General features: G+C 34.0%; 1 protein-coding gene across 13 annotated transcripts in view; it reads left to right on the top strand.

Moving 5' to 3' along the window:
• Nucleotides 1-24,366, top strand: part of ZNF280D (zinc finger protein 280D) — a 326,315-nt gene that overhangs the window by 271,829 nt on the left and 30,120 nt on the right. For 12 of the 13 annotated variants that reach the window (XM_029236531.1, XM_029236529.1, XM_029236534.1 and 9 more), the window contains 2 exons: nt 9,448-9,503; nt 12,608-14,551. The exons of the other annotated variant lie outside the window; for it this stretch is intronic. In XM_029236531.1, coding sequence (XP_029092364.1) covers nt 9,448-9,503; nt 12,608-13,232 — 681 coding nt within the window. In that variant the 3' untranslated portion in view covers nt 13,233-14,551. Of the gene's footprint in view, nt 1-9,447; nt 9,504-12,607; nt 14,552-24,366 lie in introns of those variants that run through there. 13 annotated transcript variants of the gene reach the window in all.

Here is a 24,366-nt window from a genome sequence, read left to right as displayed (position 1 = left end):
GGATGCCCAGAGAACAAAAGGAATGTGTGGAGAAAGTCAAGAAAACAGTATGTGAACAAAGTGGAAATATAAATAAAGGGATAGAAAACCTAAAAGAAACCAAAAAGAAATTCTGGGGATGAAAAGTGCAATAACTGAAGATGAAAAATTCACTAGAGGGATTCAAAGACAGAGTTGAGCAGACAGAAGAAAGAATCGGCCAACCTAAAGATAGGACAATAGAAATTATTGAGTTTGAGGAACAGAAAGAAAACAGATTGAAGAAAAGTGAACAGAACCTAAAGGAGCTTTAGGACACCAATAAGTAGTCCAACATTTGCATCATGAGAGTCCCAGAAGGAAAAGAGAGAATATTTGAAGAAATAATGACTGCAGACTTCCAAAATTTGATGAAATACATGAATGTAAACATTCAGAAAGCACAATGTATTCCAAGTAAGATGAACTCAAAGAGACCCACACTAAGACACGTTATAATTAAACTTCCAAAAGGTAAGGAGAATCTTGAAAGCAGCAAAGAGAATTGAATCATCACATACAAGGGATTCTCAATAAAATTATCCACAGACTTCTCATCAGGAACTTTGGAAGCCAACAGGCAGTGGGTCGGTATATTCAAAGTGCTAAAAAGAAAACCTCAAGAATCCTCTATCCAGCAATTCTGTCACTCAAAAGTTAGAAATTAAGACATTCTCACGTAAACAAAACTGAGAGAGTTCTTGACCACTAGATCGGCCCTGCCAGAAGTGCTCAAGGGAGTCCTGCACGGTGAAATGAAAGGACAGTACATGACAACTCAAAGCTCTGTGGCAAAATAAAGATCTCAATAAAGGTAAGTGCATGGGAAATTATAAAAGCTAGTATTTTGTAACAGTGATTCGTAGCTGTACTTTTTGTTTTCTACATGAGTTAAGAGATGAATGCATTTAAAGAAAAAAGAGAATTTTTTAGTGTAAAATTTAGTATTTCTCTAACTTTGGTTTGTAACTTCTAAGTTTGTTTCCTGCATAATTTAGGTGACTAATGCATTTAGTTTATATCTAGGTATACAATGAATAAAGATGTAATTTTCTGACATCAGCAACCAAAAAGAATGGGGATGGAACTATAAAGGAACAGAGTTTTGGTATGTTATTGAAATTAGCTGGTATAAATTCAGATTAGAGGGTTATAACTTTAGGATATTACATGTAATCCTCAAAGTAACCATAAAGAAAATAGATATAGAATATACACAAGGGGAAATGAGAAAATATTTTAAACATTTCACTACAAAAAAATCAACTAAACAGAGAAGAAGTCAGTAATGAAGGAAATGAGAGCCAAAAAAAAGTAATAAGATACATAGAAAACAAATAGCCCAATGACAAAATAAGTCCCTCCTTATCAGTAATTAATCTAAATGTTAATGTATTAAACTTTCCAATCAAAGGACAGAGGTTGGCAGAATGGATAAAAAATACATGATCCAACTACATGCTGTATACAAGAGACTCACTTGAAATTCAAAGACACGAGCTGAAAGGGAAAGGATGAAAAAGATAATCCGTGCAAATAGTAACCAAAAGAGAGTATGGATGGCTTTACTAATATCAGACAAAATAGACTTTCAATCAAAAAAGCTTACAAGAGAAAAAGGACATTATATATTAATAAAAAGTTTACTACAGCAATAAGATATAACAATTATGAATATTTACACACCTACTGACAGACTGCCAATTTATATGAAGCAAGAACTCACAGAGTTGAAGGGAAAAATAGACAATTCTACAGTAATAGTTGGAGACTTCAGTACTCTACTCACAATAATTGATAGAATAATTAGATATGTAAGGAAGTAGAAGACTTAATAAACCTACTAGATTTGCAGACATACACAGGACACTCTACCCAGCAACAACAGAATACACATTCTTCTCAAGTACACATGGGATATTTTCCAGGATATACCATATAGTAAGCCACAAATTAAATCTCAGTGGATTTTAAAAGATAGATGTCATACAAAGTATCTTCTCTGATCACAGGATTAAATTAGAAATAAATAATAAAAGGAAAAATGAAAAATTCACCAGAGTTTAGAAATTAAACAATACACTTTAAAACAACCAATGGATCAAAGAAGAAATCACAAGGGAAATTAGAAAATACTTAGATAAGAATGAAAAGAAAAATACAACATGCCAAAACTTCTAAAATGCAGTGAAAGTGATGCTAAAATGGAAATATATGGCTGTAAATCCTTATATTAAAAAATGAGAGATCTCAAAGCAGCAACCTAACTGTACAACTTAAGGAACTAGAAAACGAAGGAGAAACTAAATCCAAAGCCGGCAGAAGGAAAGAAGTAAAATTAGCACAGGAATAAATGAAACAGAGAATAGAAAGCAATAGAGAAAAGTTGGTTCATTGCTAAGGTCAACAAAATTGATAAACCTTTAGCCAGAAATACTTAAAAAGAGAGAAGACTTAAATTACTAAAATCAGAAATGAAAGTGGGTACATTACTACCATTTCTATAGAAATAAAAATTAAGAGAGTACTATGAACTCTGTGTCAACAAATTGGATAACCTACATGAAATGGACAAATTGCTAGAAACTCAAAACCTAGCAAGACTAAATCATGAAGAAATAGAAAATCTGAGTAGATCCATAACTAGTAAGGAGATTGAATGAGTAATCAAAAATCTCTTAACAAAGAAAACCCCTTGACCTGACGACTTCTTTAGTGAATTCTAACAAACATCTAAATAAGAACTAATACCACTTCTTTCAAACTTTTCCAAAGTTGAAGAGGAAGAAATATTTCTAAACTCATTCTGTGAGGCCAGCATTACCCTGATACCAAAGCCAGACAAAGACAATACAAGAAAAGAAAACTACAGATAAATATCCCTTATGAACATTGATGCAAGTATCCTCAACAAAATACTAGCAAACAGAATTAAGCAATATATTAAGAGGATTGTATACCATGAACAAATGGGATTCACTCCTGGAATGCAAGGATGGTTCAATATATGAAAATTGATAAATGTAATAAGCCACCTCAATGAAAGGAAGCAAGAAAAACCACATTATCACCTCAATTGATGCAGATATGGTGTTTGACAATTCAGCACCCTTGCATGTTAAAAATGCTCAACAACCTAGAAACAGAAGGAAACTGCTTCAACATAATAAAGCCATATAAGAAAAACCCACAGCAAACATCATACTCAATGGTAAAAGACTAAAAATTTTTCTCTAAGATTAAGAACAAAGCAAGATGTCCACTTTCACCACTTCTTTTCAACATAGTACTGGAAGTTTTAGCCAGAGCAATTAGTCAAGAAAAAGAAATAAAAGGCATCTAAATTGGAAAAGCAGTAAAATTATCTCTGTTAACAGATGATACCATTTTATATATAGAAAACCCTAAAGATTTCATACAAAACCCTATTAGAACTTACATTAACTCAGCAAAGTAAATAGCAGGACACAAAGTCAGCACACAAAAATCAGTTGTATTTCTATACACAAGTAATGAACAATCTGAAAAGAAAATTACAAAACAATACAACTTTAAAAGCATAAAAAAGAATAAAATACTTAGGAATGTACTTAATCAAAGAGGTAAAAGACTTCTACAAAGAAACTATAAAACTTTACTGAAAGAGATTTGAGAAGACAAAAAAAAAATGGAAAGACAACCCATGTTCATGGATTGGAAGACTTAATATCGTTAAAATGCCAATAGTACCCAAAACAATCTACAGATTTATTGCAATCCCTGCAAAAATCCCAAAGATATTTTTTGCAGAAATAGAAAAACTCATCCTAAAATTTATATGGAAGCTCAAGGGACTTCAAATAGCCAAAACAACTTTGAAAAAGAAGAAAAAAACTGCAGCACTCAAATGTCCTGTTTTTAAAATTTGTGACAAAGCTGCAGTAAACAGAAGTGTGGTATTGGGATAAAGACAGACCTATAGACCAAAGGAATAGAATAGAGAGCCCAGAAATAAACCTTTGTATATATGGTCAAATAATTTTTATGGGGGTGCCAAGACCAATGGGAAAAGGATAGTCTTTTTAATAAATGATGCTGGGAAAACTGGATACCCATATGCAAAAGAATTAAGTTGTACTCTTACCCAGCACTATATACAAACATTGACTCAAAATTGATAAGGGACTTAAATGTAAGACCTAAAATAATAAAGTTCTTAGAATAAAACAAAGGACAAAAACTTCATGACATTGAAATTGGTAGTGATTTTTTGGTTATTACACCAAAGGCACAGGTAATGAAAGAAAAAAATTGTACAAATTAATAATTTTGTGCATCAAGTATACTATACAGTGAATAAAAAGGCAACCCATAGAATGGGAGGAAACATTTGCAAGTCATATATCTGATAAGGAATTAATATCCAGAATATATAGAGAACTCATTAAACTCAATAACAACATAAACAACCCAATTCAAAAATGCATAAAGGACTTGAACAGGCATTTCTCCAAAGAAGATAGACAAATGGCCAATAAACCCATAGATGTGCAACATCACTAATCATTAGAGAAATGCAAATCAGTGAGACACCACCTCACACCCATTAGGATGGCTACTGTTAAAACAAACAAAAACCAAAAAACCCACAGACATATAAAAAAACACACACACAAAACCACAAAAAACTCCAAAACCAGAAGACAGGTGTTGATGCTGATGTGGAGAAATTGAAGCTTTGTACACTTTTGCTGGTAATGTAAAATGGTACAGCCATTGTGGAAAGCACTATGACAGTTCCTCAAAAAAATTATATGATCCAGCAATTCCTCTTTTGGGTATACTGTACCCCAAAGACTTGAAAGCAAAGAGTTGAAGAGATATTTGTACTCCTATTTTCATAGCAGCATTATTCACAATAGCTAAAACATGGAAGTAAACCAAGTGTCCATCAATAGATGAAAGAATAAGAAAAATGTGGTATATGCATACCATGCAATATTCAGCCATAAGAAGGAAGGGGATTCTGCAATATGGATTAACTTTGAGGACATTTTGCTAGTGTAATAAGCCAGTCACAAGAAGACAGATATTATGTGATTTCATTTGTATGAGGTACTTAAAAAAAATAAAAGAGAGAGTATAGTGGTGGTTGCCAGAGGCTGTGGGGAGGGGAGAATAAGGAGCTATTGTTTAATGGGTGTAGAGTTTCAGTTTTACAAGATGAAAAAAGTAATGGGGATGGCTGGTGGTAATGATTGCATAACAATGTGAATGTATTTAATACCAGTGAACTATACATTTAAAAACGGTTAAGATGGGAAATTTTATGTTATGTGTATTTTATCTCTTGTTTCTAGATGGCTTGGCATAGCACTGATGTCAGCATAGTTAACATCACAGTTTTTGAGACCATTATGTATACTGAGCCAGGAAGTGTACTATGATTTTCTTTCCTATACTTCATTTTACTTTTCTGGGTAAAAATATATTTTTACTGATTTGTTTAGTCTTCTGTGCACCTAATGCTGTTTTTTAAAATGTTGTGATATGTTGTCTAATGTTTGGAAGTATTTTTTCTAAATGTTCACACACATCAAAAAAAAAATTGTTGGAGGGCCTGGAGATCTTCTCTCCGATCTGCTTTAAACTAGTTGCTGCTTTAAACTAGTTGCTGTCTAAGCCTAATGCATAATTTGTTGTATCAGGATTTTACTTTGCCACTTTCTTGTGTTGGATATCCTGTTTCCTGAACTGTGAGTTCCTCTTTTCTTGTTTTACTCCTTATTTTGATGAAACATGTCCTCTAACAACTTCCACAGAAAGGTTGATTCTTTTTTCACTTAGTGTAAATTTAAAACTGTATTTACTCTAATGATAGTTCGGCTGAAGTACATAGAAAACATTTTTCCTATGCATATTTGAAAGTATTGTTTTCGTTAAGTCTGATGCCATTTTTGGTCCACTTTCTTTGTGTTTATGTTATTTTGTTCTTTCTGGCAACTTTAATGATTATCTCTATCTCAGGTGTTTTGAAATTTCATATGTTCACCCATCATCCTTTTTTCATTCATTATGGTAGGAATTTGATAAGCCTTTGTAATTTTGGATATTTCTGTTTGGGGGAAATTTTCTTGTTTTATTTCTTTGGTAAATTTTCACTTTTATTTTCTCTGTTCTCTCTTTTTTTTGAAACTCCTATTGATCTGACACTACTTCCTGCATCAACTCTTTTGATTGTATGGCATTTTCTTTCTTGCCTTCCATCTTTTTGTCCTTTCATTCAGCCTTTCAAAAAAGATTTTCTAAATTTAATTGCTTATTTTAGTTGCCATATATTTAGTTTTGAATTGTGCTTTTTATTTGATCTTCAGTTGTTTTGTCTTCATAGTTTTTTGTTCTTGTTTAATGGACATAACATTTCATACCTTTCCAGGCATATTAAATATATTATACATATTTATTTTGTTCCCAGCAAAGTCTCTGATGTCTCCTAGCCTCTTTCTTTATTCTCTTGTTTATTTTGATCTGTCTGATGTAAAGAATGTCTTCAGTTGTGTGGTGATCCTTGGCTGTCCATAAAAGTGAAGTGCTAAAAAGTTTATCGAAAACCCTGTGTTTGGACGGGGACAGGGCTGCCTTGCATAGCCATACAGGTTGTGCACTGCAGCACTCCACAGGGTACAACCCTGTTATATATACCCCTTAGTACTCTCAAAATGTATTGATGTTTACAGTACTAGAAATTAAAAGTATGAAATTTTTACAATACTGTTACTTAAAATGGCAAATATTTTTCTGAAAAATAACTATTTGTCAAAACAAAAGAAATTTAGTTAGAAGAATGAAATTGTTGTACGCTTTTGCATATCTCTTTAATGTCTAGTTAAATAGAAGGAAACTGGATCCTCATGTTTCTCCATTCAATCTGTTGTGATATGTTATTTTGGTTGAAATATAAGAAAAATACCCAGCCTCATCTAGTACTTTAATCTCTTCAGATAATTGTGATTATTCTTTTTTATGACATCAAATGTAGACAAGTGAACTTTTTCTTAAAAGGTTTGTTGCAATGTGGAATCTGACTCCATGTCACTGAACTTTTTGTACTCTATTACATTAAAATCTATTGGTTTGGCTTACACTTTGATCGGCTCTTTTATCCATGCATGATTTTATAACAATGTGCATTTAGTCATTTGGAATATATTGGTTCACAAGTTACGTAGATCTAAGTGTTGACATGTTTCATTATATAATATCAGGTAATCACATTCATTAATATTAGCATTAATCTCATGAATAGTGGATACAAGTTATCCTAAAATTTAATTTTTCCTTGAATTTTATTACTGGCAACAAATACTGTCAGTTGTTTTCTTTGATGTGACATGCTCACTTTGTCAGTTTCGAAGAAAATGTCTTCTAAATACTCAAGTCTAAATATTCATAGTTTGACAGTTATTCTTTAAAATAAAAATCATGTTCCATGAAAAAAATGTGGCTAAGTTCAGCTTGCAACTCAGTCACAGACCCAAGTGTTTTTAGTGCGCAATAGCAGTGCTTTATGCATATTTGGTATTTCATTACACAGAATATTAAAAAGACATGCACTCAGTGATTGATATTTAATAAAATTAATTTTACTCTTGGTGTATGCCAGTGGAGAATACAGTGACTGCTAGTATAGTTTTGGTTCTATGTCAGTGCCTTGATTTGAGTTAAGATGCCAGCATTTTTACTCGCCACTGCTTTAGTACCAAGAATTTTAACCTCACATGCCTCCTGAAAGTGTCTTGGAGGCCCCATGTGTCTGTGAACCACACTTGGAGAACTGCTGACATGGATTATATTGTGAAGGTTGCCTCATGGATTGGTGTGCTATACGGCCTGCACAGTCTGCATGGCAATTGTTTAGACTTCAACATAGGAAAATCAGTTGCTGAGCTGACTGATTCTTTGGTAGGGAGGATGCTCTCAAAGTCTTTGAGGCTGATAATTTTCTCCAAAGAGGAATCTTCTAGATTCCAGCTGCAGGTGGTGGGGTGGAGAGTGGTTCCTCTGGCTGCTAGCATTCTGGGAGCCAGGCAGAGAGATAAATGTGGGTCCCTTTTTTCAGTTTATGGACCTCTACTAAATTTTTCTGTTTTCTTTCAGTACCTCATGCCTGCCCTTTGCCATTCCTGGTGTTCACAAGTCTAGACTGTCTCCAGTTCACAGAGTTAACCTTTGGCCTAAGTGGTAGAGGAAAGGATAGGTACCTGTTGTGAGTTGGGGAAAGAGCATTTAGATTTCTCAGCAGCAGTATTCATGCTTCATTTTTACCTTTTATGTACTGGATAGTACACTGAATTTCTCCAAATACCAGATCTCTTATGTTCTCTGGGAAAACTGATTCTCTTTTCCTTGCACTCCCTGCTCAGACATTTAGTTGTAACTTCCTCCACACTGTGAAGTCAATTTCGATTCCTCCAGCCACTATCCATCTAAAAATTTGTTGAAATTTCTTTGACAGTTAGTATGCTTTGATGTTTTCATGGTCTTTATGAGTGAAAATATTTTATTTCTTTGCCCTCATTTTAGCAGGGCTTTTGGAGAGTGAGGAAATATTACATGTATGTGATTAATACAGCATATCACTTTCACAGATTTGAATCAATCGCTGTTGTGGCTGAACTGGACCTAGATTTGAAACGTCACCACTTACTGTAGTATTACCTTTGGTTTTCTACTTAACCCCTGCAGTCTTTATTCTCATTTGTATAAATGGAGTTTATAATATCTAATATGAGGATTAAGTGATGAGATAGTGAATGTAAAGTTCTTAACATACTACCTCATGCATCATATATGCTCAATAATTTGTTATAAACTGTTAGGCTGGCCTCTGGCTTACTGAGGTTTTTGTGTATTCTTTCCTCACCAAAAAACATTTCAAATAAGCAAAAATATTTCATTTATCTATTGTTTAATATTACTTGGTTTGACAATGGAAGGGTTACCATGGCTCCAAATATAAAATCATAATTTCATAAATGTTTTATCTAAGTACCTGTATTTAATGTGTGTATAAAATACTGTGGATGACGCATTCAAATTCAAGCTGTGTTTTACTAGTTTTCTATTCAAGTAATTATAATTATGGCCCACATTTGAAAGAATCTAAGGAAAGCAGGTATTGTTATAACTGGATAACTGTTTCATGTCATTGATTCAGAAGGTTTTGGTACACTGAAATTCTTACAAGTTTTTTAAAAAGCAATTTTTGAAATCATGCTTTTAGTTATGAGAATTATTTTAATACATACTTGAAATTGAGAAATATTTTTTCTCTTTCTTTAGTATACTAGGTAGCACACTTAAGTTCTTTTTATCTAGAAAGTTTAGTATAATAAAAGTAGTTTAAGCTTAGTTTTGAATATAAAAGAAAATTATTATTAATAATTTCAGGAACTTGCAAGACCTAATATGGCTGAAGGAGAAACAGAAACATCAAATTCTGAAAGGTAAATATAAGGAAAAACTGAATCTCATGAAATTCATGTATATAAAATGATACTTGAGCTGTGTTATATTTCAGTTAATTGGCAAAAGGCTATTTAAATTTTGTATATGGTGTTCCTTTTAGTAATGGCTTTTAATTAAAATAAAATTTTGAAATATTAATATAACAGAAATATACTACAGATCCTTAGTTTTGAAATGTTAAACATGTAGAATACATTTTATAAGTTGTTAAATTTTTTTAAAGTACTTACAAGTAAGTAAAATGTTAACAGATTTTAATTGCCTCTATTAAATGAAAATAGTTACAAGATGCTACAGGTTATAAGGTGGTGACGATTCTTGCAAATAGTTAATTTTAATATCTTATTTTTAAAGTATTTTCAAAAAGCTGTAAAGCTACTTCTTTGGTGGGATCTCAACATAAAAGGTTCAAAATTCAGGTATTGGTTTTTAAAATTTTAATGCTTGGGCTTCCCTGGTGGCGCAGTGGTTGAGAGTCCACCTGCTGATGCAGGGGACGCAGGTTCGAGCCCTGGTCTGGGAAGATCCCACATGCCGCAGAGCAACTGGGCCCGTGAACCACAACTACTGAGCTTGCGCGTCTGGAGCCTGTGCTCTGCAACAAAAGAGGCCGCGATAGTGAGAGGCCCGCGCATCGCGATGAAGAGTGGCCCCTGCTTGCCACAATTAGAGAAAGCTCTCCCACAGAAACGAAGACCCAACACAGCAAAAATAAATAAATTAATTAATTAAAAAAAAAAAAAAGCCAGGGAATCCTAAAGACCTTCTAATTGATAATAAAAAGAACTTTAAAAAAAATAAAAATAAAAATTTAATGCTTGAGTAGAACACTGCAGAACACAAGATTTCACGATTTTTTTTTTAGCAAAAGAAAATCCAACATTCTAATTAGAACTTTATTGCAGCTAAAGGTGATTTTGTCTTTTAGATTAAGTACTTTCCCCATTTCTGTCTTTATGCTGTGTGTTTTGTAGTAGGCTGCTTGTTAACCTGATGAGATTAATTAATCTATTGCCTCTAAAAAGAAAATTATGGAATAAGACCTTTTGAAGATGTTTCTTAGACTTCACTAGAAAAATTACCTAGCCCTGGGACTTCCTTGATGGCCCAGTGGTTGAGACTTCACCTTCCAATGCAGGGTGGGGGTGTGTGGGTTTGATCCCTGGTGGGGGAGCTAGGATCCTACATGCCTCACTGCCAAGAAAACAAAACATAGAACAGAAGCAATGTAACAAACTCAATAAAGACTTTAAAAATAGTCCACATAAAAAAAAAGAAAAGAAAAGAACAATTATCTAGCCCTTTCTTCACCTAGCATTTCTCCTAGAATTTTGGTTGGGAAAAGTTAACAAAAATTCAAATAAGGATTTAGAAAAAGCAGACTAGTCACATCCATATTTTTTAACATTTTCTGTAAATTACAGTTCAATAAGATCTGAACAAAAATAAGAATTTTACAAATTTAAATGAGGGAAATATAATTTTTTGCAGATGATGTAATTGACCTGTAAGATCCAAGAAAATGAGCTAAGAATGATTGAAATTAATCAGAGTATTAATTAAGGCAGCTTGGTGTAAAATTCAGAATGTTTCCGGTATACCAATAACATGTGATTACAAAATATAATGGATAAAATTCACAGTAATAACAAGATGAGTGAAGTGCAGCATCTATTTAGAAGATTTTGAAGAAAAAAACTTACTGAGATAGAAAATAATATATTAGTAACTTACATGATAGGTCATTTCCCAAATTAGTTTATGGTTAATGAGCATTTAGTTGAAAATCCAAATTGGATTTGATTTGGAAACTAGTGGTGTTTAAAGTAAGATTCATATTTTTCTACTTATTAATACCATAATTTTAAAAATCACAGCTGTGTTAGATATTAGGTTGTTTCTGTATTCACTATTTTAAACATTGCTTTAATGAGCATCCTTGTACAATTATCTTTTACTTTTTCAAACTATTAGGGAGAAGAGTAGTAGAATGTAGGTGATTTGACCTATTAGATAATAAAGTACAATGTTAATTTCTAATTGTTAAAACTGTGTGGTATTGGCCTATAATAGTCAAAAGACACATCAGAACAAAATAAATAGCAGAGAAACAGTCTTTTAAATATAATTTAGTAAATAATAAATGACTATCTGATAACATTGCTTTGATATTTGGGCAGTTCATTAGGAAAAAGTCTAAATTCCAGGTGGATTAATGTAAGAACTAATATAAATGTAATCATTAAATTTCTTTTTATTAAAATAAGCATTGTTACATCTACATAAGGGACTGGAGAGCCTCTTAGAAATCTCGTGTTTCTAAGACTCACAGACATAGAAGACAAACCTTATGGTTACCAAAGGGGAAAGGGGGTGGAGGAGGGATAAATTAGGAGTTTGGGATTAACATATACACCCTACTATATATAAAATAGATAAACAACAAGGTCCTACTATATAGCATAGGGAACTATATTCACTAAATAGTTTCTGTTAACACACCGGGGTAAGAGTAAACACACAGACAGGTGTACACATAAGCATATATGTATGCATGTTTTATATTTACATATTTTTTTAGGCATGTGTTTATGTTTTTATAAATTAGGCTGTTAAAAAATCAGTAAGATGTTTGTGAATGCTTAGTTGATTTTGCATAGGGAAAACACTCTAAGCCCAAGAGGACATATAAATCATAAAAGAGAAATAGGGTTTTTTCCACATATATTCATTCCTTATTTAAATGACTCTTACGAATTAATAAGCACACTTACATTTTAACTAAAAATAAGCAAGGGTATGAACAGATAAAAATAATGATAACCAGAACTAAAACCAGTGAATAGACTCCTCAGGACTCCTTTTAATATGCGACTACGGAGTTTCTCACTTTTTTGCCCAAGAACATGGCCACCTCCTAAATTGTAACATCATGACAAAGACCAGGGACCTCAATTTTGTTTTTTGGTGGGCAAGTGTGCCTTTTATTATTTTTTTCTTTTTAGAGAATGTCTTTATTTTAATAGTGTTCAAATACATTGTACTATAAAGAAATAGATAATAAATAGCTTTATTTTTTCAGTAAACAAGATGAAGCTTCTTCAGAGGAAATAAAAAATGGATGTGATGTGCATTTATTCGAAGGCTCATCAACAACAAAAAGTGAAGAAGGTGTATCAGGTTCAGATAAAGAAAATGATACCTGTCTTGAAGACCAGGAAACTGGCTCAAAGAATATCTTCAGTTATGATTCAATTATTGATGCAGATAAGGTGGAAAAGGAAAAACAAATAGAGCACATTTGTCAGGAAATAGAGTTGAAGAGGTGCCAAAGTTCAGAAAACCTCATTGCACGTGATCAGATTGAAGATTGCAATGCCAGTGAAGCTAGATTTTCTTCAAAGAATATTAAGGATTTGCAGTTAACATCTGGTGATGTTAGCATTGATCAGTTTTTGAGAAAAAGAGATGAACCTGAATCTGTTAGTTCTGATGTTAGTGAGCAAGGCAGTATTCATTTGGAACCTTTGACTCCATCAGAAGTGCTTGAGTTTGAAGCCACAGAGATTCTTCAGAAAGGTAGTGGTGATCCTTCAGCCAAGACTGATGAAGTAGTGTCTGATCAAACAGATGACGTTCCTGGAGAAAATAGCCTTAGCACAACAGAGACAACAGGAGACCTGGCAGATGAAAAAGAAAGAAGTTGAAATTAATTAGGCATTCTAAGTTTTAGTGTACCAACGTTAAGAGCATTTGGAACAGTGCTATCAGGTGAGCTCAGTGGTGCTGTTGCAGAGTGCAGAGATAGAAAAATGTGAGGGAGGTCATTCATACACTTTACCTGTATATTCAGCCTAGGTTATTAAATCAATTCATCATTAATAGCATGATTAGTATGAATTTCCAAGAAGTTTTTACGACATGAATAAGATTTTAATGAAAGTTAAGTTTGCAATGAAAAAGTCTCATTTAGCAGTTTTCGAGGTTATGGAACCTGGTGGTCAATATGAATTGAATATTAGAATATTATTTATATTAATAAAGCTTTTGAAATTTCCATCAGTTCTAAACTAAAAGTCCTTATTACCTGTACATCCTTTTCAATTAACTTAAAGGAAGAGATTTGGAAACCACATACCTTTTGGGAATAATTGATTTAAAATAATGGCCAATTGGCTTTGTTAATGAAGGTTTCATTTTGAGTATGATACTGGTAAATGGAGCATGTTTAGAATGCTAAATTCGTTGATCTAATGAGAAATTGGATGAACATAAACTTAATTTTGGATATAATATTACATTCCAGACTGCCAGAAGCATGTAAACAGAATATTTGAATCTGTGTACCTCCATACAAGTGTTAGCCTGCCAGGCTGTAAGCTTACCTTAATTAAACTTTCAGTGAAAGTGAAATTATTAAAATAAAAATTTATATTTGTGCTTTTTGTCAGTGTGTAAGCTGTGCAGAAATCCCTTGATGTACTAGTTGTATAAAGTAGAAACCCACTGTTGAAACTCCTGTAGCTATTATGCTCTTAATATTGTTTTAATGATCTTCTTTAGAAATAGACCCATAAAAATGGTCTGGAAACCAAACCAAAGTATGGATTAATGTAGATATTGTAAAGCAGTAAACTGAAAACATGTCCTGGCATGAATTCAGCCATGTTTAAGTGATTTTTTCTGTAATTGTAAAATAGAAAATTCAAATGGGACCTAAAGCAGGATGTAAAAAATTGGTTTGGGATATTTAGCCTAATTTATCCATAAGATGGCTGCTAAATTGATTTTTTCAGTTTTTTATCATATAGAAAATAATAGATATAGAAATGAATAATATGAGTAACAGTAGTTTGCTTTGACGTACTAACAAACTTTTATTTAAAATGCTACATTTTTACTTCTTAAAATGTGCTTTGAATTCTTAAAATTTTGTTTCACTGAATGTTAAATGTTTAAAATGGCTATTAAAATTCTGCTGTATATAGTAGTTTTTGAGTAAATATTTGCAATAAAAATCTGTCCCTGAATAATTTTATTTTTCAGAAAGCTGCTTGAGTCGGATTACCTTTGGCGCCTCTAGAAATTGTATATTGCTCAAGGAAATTTCATGTTAAAGTTAGTGGTAGATTTTATTCCATATTCTTTAATTGATGCATGATTTATTTTAAATTGAGACTTAAAGTACAGGGGGAAGAACTGCTAATAATTACAGAGGATTGATTTGCTTTACAAATTCTTCTACTTCAAGAGAATTATAATTTAATATTATAATTTTCTATCTGCTCAGTAAATTAAAGAGGCTAAATAGACAAAATATTTTATTGACTTATTTTCTTGAATATTTTTGAGGGTGGGGGCAAATATTTTTATCTTTCCTGCTCCCAAGAAAAGATGGGATAGAGGGACTTATTAACTGTCATCCTTCACCTTGTTGAAACATAAATCTATAGCAGAGAAGACTTTTGGAGTAAAGGGAAGAAAATGTCTGTGTAAGGACCATTTTCTGAATCTCATTCAATTAGTTGCCAAGGCTGCCACCTAATGCTTCAAAAACCTAGAGCACTGTACCAAAATAAGTCTCTAAGTGACACTGTAGTCCCTTGTGAGTTTTGAGTAGTTCCTTCTCCTGCCCCTATATACTTACAGTAGTGGTACTGAAAGTACCTGATCAATGAATAGTTTATACCTATCCACTGTGAGAAAAGGAACCTGTACCAGACTATAAATCCTTTATTGAAAAAGTCTAGCAATGAAAACAAAAAAATAGTTGAAGTAAACATTGTACTTGGTAACATAGTTGGTTTCTGTTTTCACATAATCTCTTTATCTCATTTCTGATCGGGAACAGACAATTCAGGTATGCAAACCAAACCTTTGAGTAGCAGTGCTTTAGCACAGTGGTCAGCAAACTTTTTCTCTGTAGAGCCAGATAGTGAATAATTGTGGACTGTGTGGTCACAATTATCCAACTCTTCCTTATAGCTTAAGAGCACCTATAGACAATATGTAAATGGTAGCCTGTTTGTGTTCCAATAAAACTTTATTTACAAAAACAGAATGTTGGTTGGATTTGGCCAGTGGACTGTAGATTGCCACCACCTGCTTTAGAGTGCTGTTTTGTCCAGGCAAATTGTGCTCAGGGACTGAGATTTTCTTTGCCAATAACTTATTTAACAGCAGTTCCCTGTGAGAATTATAATTTATAAAAATAACATTTTGCAAGCTGATACCATACAGGATAATGTCTGTTAATTAGCTAATAAAGAAATAACATACTCCAAACTAATAATAGATTGATTACACTATTGTTCTAGGCAAAGAGGAGATGAAAGAAAGTCCAAATTTAGTTGAGGTATACCTTTCCAGGAATTGGTTGTCTGTAGAGTCAGTCCTTCCAACTAAAAGCTGGGTATCAGCTGCTAGCGTAGGTCCCTTGCTGCTGGGGCACGTAGCTAGGGGGTGACAGTACCAGTGCCGGTAAGCAAGCTGGGCTGTTCCAAATGTTAAGACTCCAGGGACCATTACATGACTTACACCATTGCCTACCAGGAGTAGCCTTGCCAAGGCAGGAACAGATGTCCCTTCTCTTCCTGAGACTGCTGCACAGTTTAACACTGCTGAGGACCAAGAGTGGCCTGGCCATGGCAGGAGCAAGTGTCTCAAGATCGTCACAGAGCTATGTAAGTCAGCAAAAGAGTAGCCTTGCCCAGACTAAACACTCTCGGTAAGTCCTCACAAATTGTTGGTATTTAAAGCTTAAATGTCCATCACTTGATAGCTGCTCTTCCATATGTTCGTATTGATTATCCTCCCCAGCGGCACCCCGTAATGGCTGAGCTGCTGAATACTTATCAACAACAGCAGATGTTGATGACATCATCCTGGCACAGCTTCCTTAGTGTAAACAAATTTACCTGTAGATCAAAACAACTTCACTTAAGTCATAAACAAGTGGATTTGAAATCATAACAAACCAATACACAACAAGCACTTAGACTTTCTTGATTGACTATGAAAGCCAGTGATGCACTCAAGTGACTCTTTGCCTAAGAACTAACTACCAAGGTGCCTTACTATATTATAGTCTCCTGTTACCTAACAACAGAATTACGGTTGATTACATGTGCAGTTAAGAAACATTCATTTTGTGGATGCACTTTTAATTTACGTTGAAAATCTGAATGCCATATTTATTTATGTTATTTCTTCCCCTTTGTATCTCTCCAATGTTTTAGGGAGGAAATTGTAATTTTTTTCACCCTATAAATTTTTAAAGAACTATTCTAAACATTTTTTAAAAGGAACTGACAAGATATGAGTCACATTGTTGCAGCTGTAAGTAAAAAGATATCTGGGCAATTACTTGTCTAAGGTTACAAAGCCAAGATTTGAACATAATTTGATCTGATTCCGAAGTTAGTGTTTTCTACCACATCTATACTTCCTAGCATTTATACTGAATGTCCCTTTTTCAAATATATCAGTTTTTGCAAATAATCCTTCCATTGATGGTACTAATTACAGTTTTATTTATTATTCCTACAGTGATTATATGCATATGGAATGGAGGACCTCTTAACCTAAAGAAGAGGACCTACTGATCTCTTTTACTTATAGGAATTGAGGAATTTTACCTCAAGAGGAGGGGTTAGTGAATATTCTATTAACAGGAAAGACAGCATGTGATTTAAAGATACACTTTATATAATAATTATAAATGTTTTGACATCATTACATTTTTTTAGGCTTCTGTAATGTCATTTTTAAACTATGGTTGACATGATCATTTTTGTTCCATCAAACTTGTTAGTCCAGGATCACTCACTTGTACTGACTTCAGTGAATTAGGACTTTTGTATGTATATAGGCACTAAAAAGAATTGCAAGTGTTTCATTTTTACCAGATTACTATAACACTGACTTGTTTTTTCAGCTAAAAAATAAAACACAATTTACCTATGTCTAAGCATTAAAAGAGAAATGATTATTTTAAAAATATTGTTTACTAATGAGGCATATCTGCCAATCCATGTACACAAAATGAATAGTCAAATAGATTTTTTTAAAGTCATGGTAATGTTTAATTTTCATCTCAAAATCTATAAACTCCAAGATACTTCACTTGGATCATCTTGTAAGGAATCAAACACATCTGTAGCAGCATCTGTAACATCATGGAGGGATGAGGTGTCCTAGGTGAAATTACTTTTACAGTTAGCTAAAGGTGACTTTTAATTGCTTTTTAAAAGTATTATAAAATCACTTTTGTTATTTAAAAGAATATACTATGCATAATTTAGTCTTCTTTGATGACACAGAGGGTCATCATTATGAAGATTTTTGGACCAAGCTATAAATGAAGCTGTAGCTGCAGATGTTAATGGCCTGAATAACTGCTGATCACAGAAGTGACCTTGGATTTCGGTTTGCAGAAATATTTCAGGTACATCTAGGGTCACTTGACTTTTCCAAAAACAGAACAGAAAAACTGACTACATTACTCACCCAATTCAACCTCTTTTTTAAGATGAATTTTCCCTCCTAAATACTAAGTAAAACCTGCCATTTGTGGAGAATTTGGTAACTATAAACTGTAGTTTTAAGCTTTCAAAATATTTTAAGCATTTATGCACTGCCTTAAAAACTTGATTTTTAACTGCTCTATATCGGGCTAGCAAACTATGACCCACAGTTGGCTACCTATTTTTGTAAACAAAATTTTATTAGAAAACAGCCATGTCATTTGTTTATATATTGTCTGTTGTAGCTTTTGCACTACAACAGCACAGTTGTACATGACAGAGGCCATATGGTCTGTAAGTCTCAAGGATTTACAATCTGGCACTTGAAGAAAAAGTTTGCCAACCCCTGCCCTATATGTATATATATATATTTTTTTTTTTGCTGTACGCGGGCCTCTCACGGCTGTGGCCTCTCCCGTCGCAGAGCACAGGCTCCGGACTCGCAGGCCCAGCGGCCGTGGCTCGCGGGCCCAGCCGCTCCACAGCATGTGGGATCCTCCCGGACCGGGGCACGAACCCGTGTCCCCCGCATCGGCAGGCGGACTCCCAACCACTGCGCCACCAGGGAAGCCCTGCCCTGTATTTTTGTATGGGTATAATCATAACTTTATAACTGTTCTTTTATTTTCACTATTATAGACACTGCAGTGAAGCTCTTATTTCATAAATTTTGGTCCATATTTTATTTACCTGTACTAAAATTCTAAGTGTATAATTTATTAGATTGAAGAGTATTCAGTTTTTAAATTGAAAAATAGAAACCCATACTTATTTTAATTATCATACCATAGTACTTATAGAAAGCTTCCCGGTCCAGCATTAACTTGTAGAAGTTCAGAGTTTATTCATCTAGATTTTTTTCTTTGATTCTTCAGAGTCAGCTTGTTTTTAGCCTAATGTAGATTTTCATTCCTGCTATTCACCAAATATTTCTAGTGTGTGGCCATATGACTAGTTTCTGGCCAGTGAGTCGTGAGTGAAAGTGACTTCTGGTTTCGAGGATTTAGTTGTTAATGTGAGACTCTTTAGAACCCTCTTTTCCCTCAAGCATGGTAACATTTTTACTATTCAGATGGTGATTGCTATATCAGTCTTGGTTCCTGAGGGACTATGAAAAGAGCCTTCCTGTTTATTTAGATACACATATAGCATGAAGGAGAAATAGCATTTTTATTTTAAGCTACTGCAGTTAGAGAATTTTTGTTCTACAGCATAACTAAGTCTCTCCCTACTGATGTAGGAATTAATCCTGAAAGTGGATTGCTGCCATTAGAAGAAACACAGCTGAGCTACATTACACCAGTGTATTGCATTGGCTTAGGTGGCAGATGGCAAGGCTACATGAGGTGATCCACATTCTGCTATGGTGAGAGATTTGGTAAACTTGACTGTAATACTTGAAAGACAAATGGTGTACGTAATGAAGTTGTATCTCTATTGGAAGAGTTTGACTAACAAAATGTTAATGGCATGTTTTGGTTACTATATTGGCTGCATTTGACAACTTACTCTGAGAAAGAAGTGGACTCAGATGAGAAATGGTAGGATTGAAAGTAGGAACAAAAGAGAATAGAAAAAGTCCACAAATCCAGATACTTGCAGGGTTGGAAAAGGCTAAACTTCTCACCCCCAGCCAGTAAAAGGAGAAGGCCTAAGCAAGAAAACTTAATTAAATTAAGATTATGGCCATCATACCAATTAATTAGGTTAAGGAGAGGCCCTGAAGTGTTTTTTCTATGTGGAAATTCCTTCACAGCATTTCTTGGGAAACACATATTTTTCTGAATTTCAAGACAAATCAGTCAAGAAATCGGTGAAACAGGAAAAAGTATTGTAACTTTCCTATGAGAATTAAAGCTAAGTAATGAAGTTAGAGCCATTACTGGTTTGCAGGAATCCTCTGAAGTCAAGCTCAAAAGTAAGACTAGGGAATGCTGACAGGTGGAGTCAAAGAGTAAAGTCAACATTTCCAGGAACCACAATAAGAGCCCCAGAAGAGAAGTGGTCATAGTCTGATCACTCAAGTCATACTTGTAGCTATTGCCATGGTATAAATGTGTATTCATACCCCTGTCTGCTGCTAATGGTGAGTCATTCTTGCAAGTAAAATAAAAATTAGTAGGTTTATATTCATAGGATACTCTATACAAATCCCATCAATGGTCTTCCAAAAATAACATGTTGTAGAAGCAAAATAATTCCATAAATTATCAATTTTGACTTGTGATTCTGTGTGGTGTTTTTACTCTTGAGAGGAGATCCAAATGTAGCATTGGTCAAGTAACTACCAAATAAATTTATTGGCACTTCCCAGTGTATGATTATTTGCCAAAGGGTGCTATTCTTTACAAATACTTAAACAATAAATACAAAGAAAAGAAGTAAATGTTGTGGAACATTCTGAAATGACATCAGAAACTGATCTAAAGTCTAAATTAGCAAAGGCACTATCAATTGCAACAGTAAGACCAAAATTTGGGCTAGCAGACAAAATATTTTTATCATTAAAAAAGGAAAAGAGCTTCTATGAAGTAACATGTAATGTAACACCAACTTGAAGATGTTTTTGGACAGTCCCTAGCAACTTCACTAATATCAACGCAAAAATGAAAGAAGAATTTCTATGTCTGGAATAGTTGTTATAAAATAAAGATAAAGACTGTCAGATAGGACAATTAATGTGTTGTGTCTTTTTAGATTTCTTTTTTAAAAATTTTATTGAAGTATAGTTGATTTACAATGTTGTGCTATATATTCCACATATTCCATATATTCATTCTTTTTTTCAGATTCTTCACCTATATAGGTTATTATAGAATATTGAGTAGAGTTCCCTGTGCTATACAGTAGGTCCTTGTTGGTTATCTATTTTATATATAGTAGTGTGTGTGTGTATATATAGTAGTAGTGTGTGTATGTTAATCCCAAGCTCCTAATTTATCCCTCCCCCCGACATTTCCCCTTTGGTAACCACAGGTTTGTTTTCAAAATCGGTGAGTCTGTTTCTGTTTTGTAAATAAGTTCATCTGTATCATTTTTTTAAATTAGATTCCACATATGATTGATATCATATATTTGTCTCTCTCTGTCTGACTTACTTCACTTAGTATGATAGATTTCATTTTAAGAAAAACTTTTAAACAACTATTTGTAGTGCTTTCAATTTAAAAAATGACTTATTGGCATTTTTGTTAACGTTTCCTTTATTTAATGTTTTCTGTTATCAAATATCTATGTCAGGTAGATATAATGGTATTGAAATATATAATCTTGCCCCAATACATTGGTTCATGTTAATAAACATTTATTATTATGTCTTTTTTAACAGAAAATATCTGGAACATTTAGTATAACTATCACAGAAAAATGATTCAGTATTTATTTTGGTCACTCATAACTTTTTTAAATATATGAAGTATGGTGCTATGAAAAATATAGAATGACAATTCTGTGTAATTTGGGGATATCTGAGAATTTCCAGAAGTTTTCATTTCTCATACCCACATCCTAAATATTAATATCTGTCAGGAATTGGAAATACCAATGCCCAGTAATTTGTTTAGATATATAAAATGGCTTAGGAAACAGTTGCTAAAACGTGTCTTCTACCAGTGCCTGATGGGCTCAGGGTACTCCAGTCAAGTGTAAAGAGGAGCTGGGGGGACCACACCTTTAAATTTGTGGGTGTGAGTATTGGCTCATTGCTGACTGCAGTCAGATAAATAAAAAGCAACAATTTTGAGAGAGTTGAACTGTCAAACCATGAGCCTGGACTAAAAGTTTATGACTGATGAACTCAAAATGACCCTTGGGCCCCCAGCTTTCTACACGGGGTAGCAGACAGAGAAAGTTGCTTGCTCCCCAAATAAAACATATTCCCCAATGTCTACCTCTGTGGTCAAGAAGGATAAAGAAAAAAGGAAAGACCTCCTGGATGGTGGGATCAATAGCTTTGGACAGCAATTGATTAGAGACCCCCTTCCAGCAAGCAGAGTCAGGTTCTCATCAACGAATTTTTGCACCACCAGAGTAGTGTCCTTGTAGCAGAGAATTGTTTTGGACCAGTGACTGCTTGTGTGTTTCCCATCTTTCTCCTTCAAGATAGGAGTGTTTATTTACAGTTTTTCTATCTCTGTTTCAACCTTGTGTGTGTAAAGGACAGCTTTTTAATTCATAGGATAACCAATCTAGTGGTGACTAGTGCATACTATCCCCTGATTTAGAGACTAGCAAGAGATACTGAACTTTGAGCTTGATGCCATTGATCTAATGGTACTGTTGAGTTATCTCTCCTTCGAAGAGAAGGAGTGTGTTTTGGCTATAAGAAGGAGGATACACTGAATAACTACTGACCAGAAGCGTGGTCTGTGATAGTCATTAGGGCTCTTCACCATGTAGTTACAGTAGTTCTCTCTAGAGAACCAGACACATAGCAGGATTACACTTCCCTTATGGTTGGGTGGTGCCATCTTTCTGGGTCTGGCCCGTGAATCGCGGGCTCCACTTCTGAGCTGGAGAATTGAATTGCCAATTTGAGACTCTCTAGACTCCTGTCTTTCCTCTAATTTGTTTATTGGCAACGTTTGAGTTGGTGGTTGCTCTGTCATTTGAGTAACTGTGATGAAGAGAAGAATCACCTTCCCAATTTGCAATGGACTTTTAAAATGAGTAAGAAATAAACCTTTTTGCTTTTAGTAATTGAGATTTGAGGGTGGTTACCATAACATAATTCTAACCTATCCTAACTGATAAACTTAGTAACATTATGAAAATCTTTTCATGCCTGTGCCTGAGGACCTATTAGAATTTTCTAACCTTTTTAGATCTATCTCAGCATTTCCTATCTTTTACTATTATCCTATTGCACAGTAATTTTATATTAGTCCCCCTAAGGATTTTTAAAAATTGTTTTATTGCATAATTTAAAAAATAGTTTTAGAACTTTCACTTCTGACCAACTTGTAGTAATAAGGACTACATTTAACCCTCCCCTCTGAAACAAACAAAGCAACATGAAACTTTTTCAAGACAGTGATATCAGGAAGGAAAGACAGTGATCCGTGAGAGAAAACAAATTAGGTGAGCCTTATAATTACCTCAGCTTACTGCTTTGAGAGTTTCCAAGCTTTAACACGGGGAAAGGAAACTGAGACAAAAACTGGGAGATTCCCTAGGTTGAGGAGACAGAGCTGAGAGTCTGGAGAAACCCAGGGAGTTCGGGTTCATAGGGCCAAGTCCCAAAGAGGAGAGAGCTGCGCAGAGAGATTTGTAGTATTCAGCAACTACCCAAGGCTAGAGAAAGGACAATCTGAAAGTATTAGGGGGGTACAGAAACAGTGCATATTCCTACCAGACAGAATGAAAAAAAAATTATAATTCATGGAGCACTGGGTAGAGAACTCAGGAAGTTCTTACTATGGGAATAATTAGCCCTAGACTGAGCACTGCTCTTTACCCAACTAACAAATCATAAAAGTAAGACCTGAAAGGGTCACATAATTTACATACAAGTGTACTGTATCCCAGAACAAAATTCAAGAAGATATATAGGAATACAAAAATACCTAGCACCCACAAAGGTAAAACTCACAGTGTCTGACATCCAGTTAAATATTACCAGGCATACTTAGAGGCAGGAAAACATGACCATAATGAGAAAAACAGCCAGTCAAAACTGACCCAGAACTGAAACAGATGTCAGAATTGTGACAGGATATTAAAACATATCATATAACTATCTTCAAAAAGTTAAGAGGATGTTAAAAAGACCCAAATTGAGCTTTAGAGATGGAAACTACAATGTCTGAGATAAAAATTATGCTGATGGAATTAATGGCAGAGCAGACATAGCAGAAGAAAAGATCACGGAATTTGAAGACAGCAATAGAAACTATTTAGTGAGCCGTGGGACATCAAGAGGCCTATATTTTCTAAACTTGAAAACTCTAAACCCCCAGATCCAAGAAGCTCAACAAGCTGCAAGGGATTTGATGATACATGATACATGAAGAAGACTCACAAAGACAACATAATCAAATTGCTTAAAACCAGTAATAAAGAGAAAAAATTTAAGAATTTTAAGCAACCAGATAAAAAAGACAATGACATACAGAGGAACAAAAATAAGGATGACATCAGAATTCCTTAAACGTACTGGAAAAAAAAAAAACCAAAACCCTGTAAACCTAGAATTGTATTCCCAGCAAAAATGCTTTTCAAACAAAGGCAAAGCCTTTGAAAATTCACCACTAGGAGAACCACGTTACAAGAAATGCTAAGAGAAGTCTTTTGGGCAGAAGGTAGACACCTGAGATCA

The sequence above is a fragment of the Monodon monoceros genome, unplaced genomic scaffold, assembly GCF_005190385.1.
Source record: "Monodon monoceros isolate NGI ecotype Baffin Bay Population unplaced genomic scaffold, NGI_Narwhal_1 Super_Scaffold_21, whole genome shotgun sequence".
Classification (NCBI taxonomy): domain Eukaryota; kingdom Metazoa; phylum Chordata; class Mammalia; order Artiodactyla; family Monodontidae; genus Monodon; species Monodon monoceros.
The sequence above is the reverse complement of the archived record's forward strand: the minus strand, read 5'-3'. Positions and strand labels throughout refer to the sequence as shown.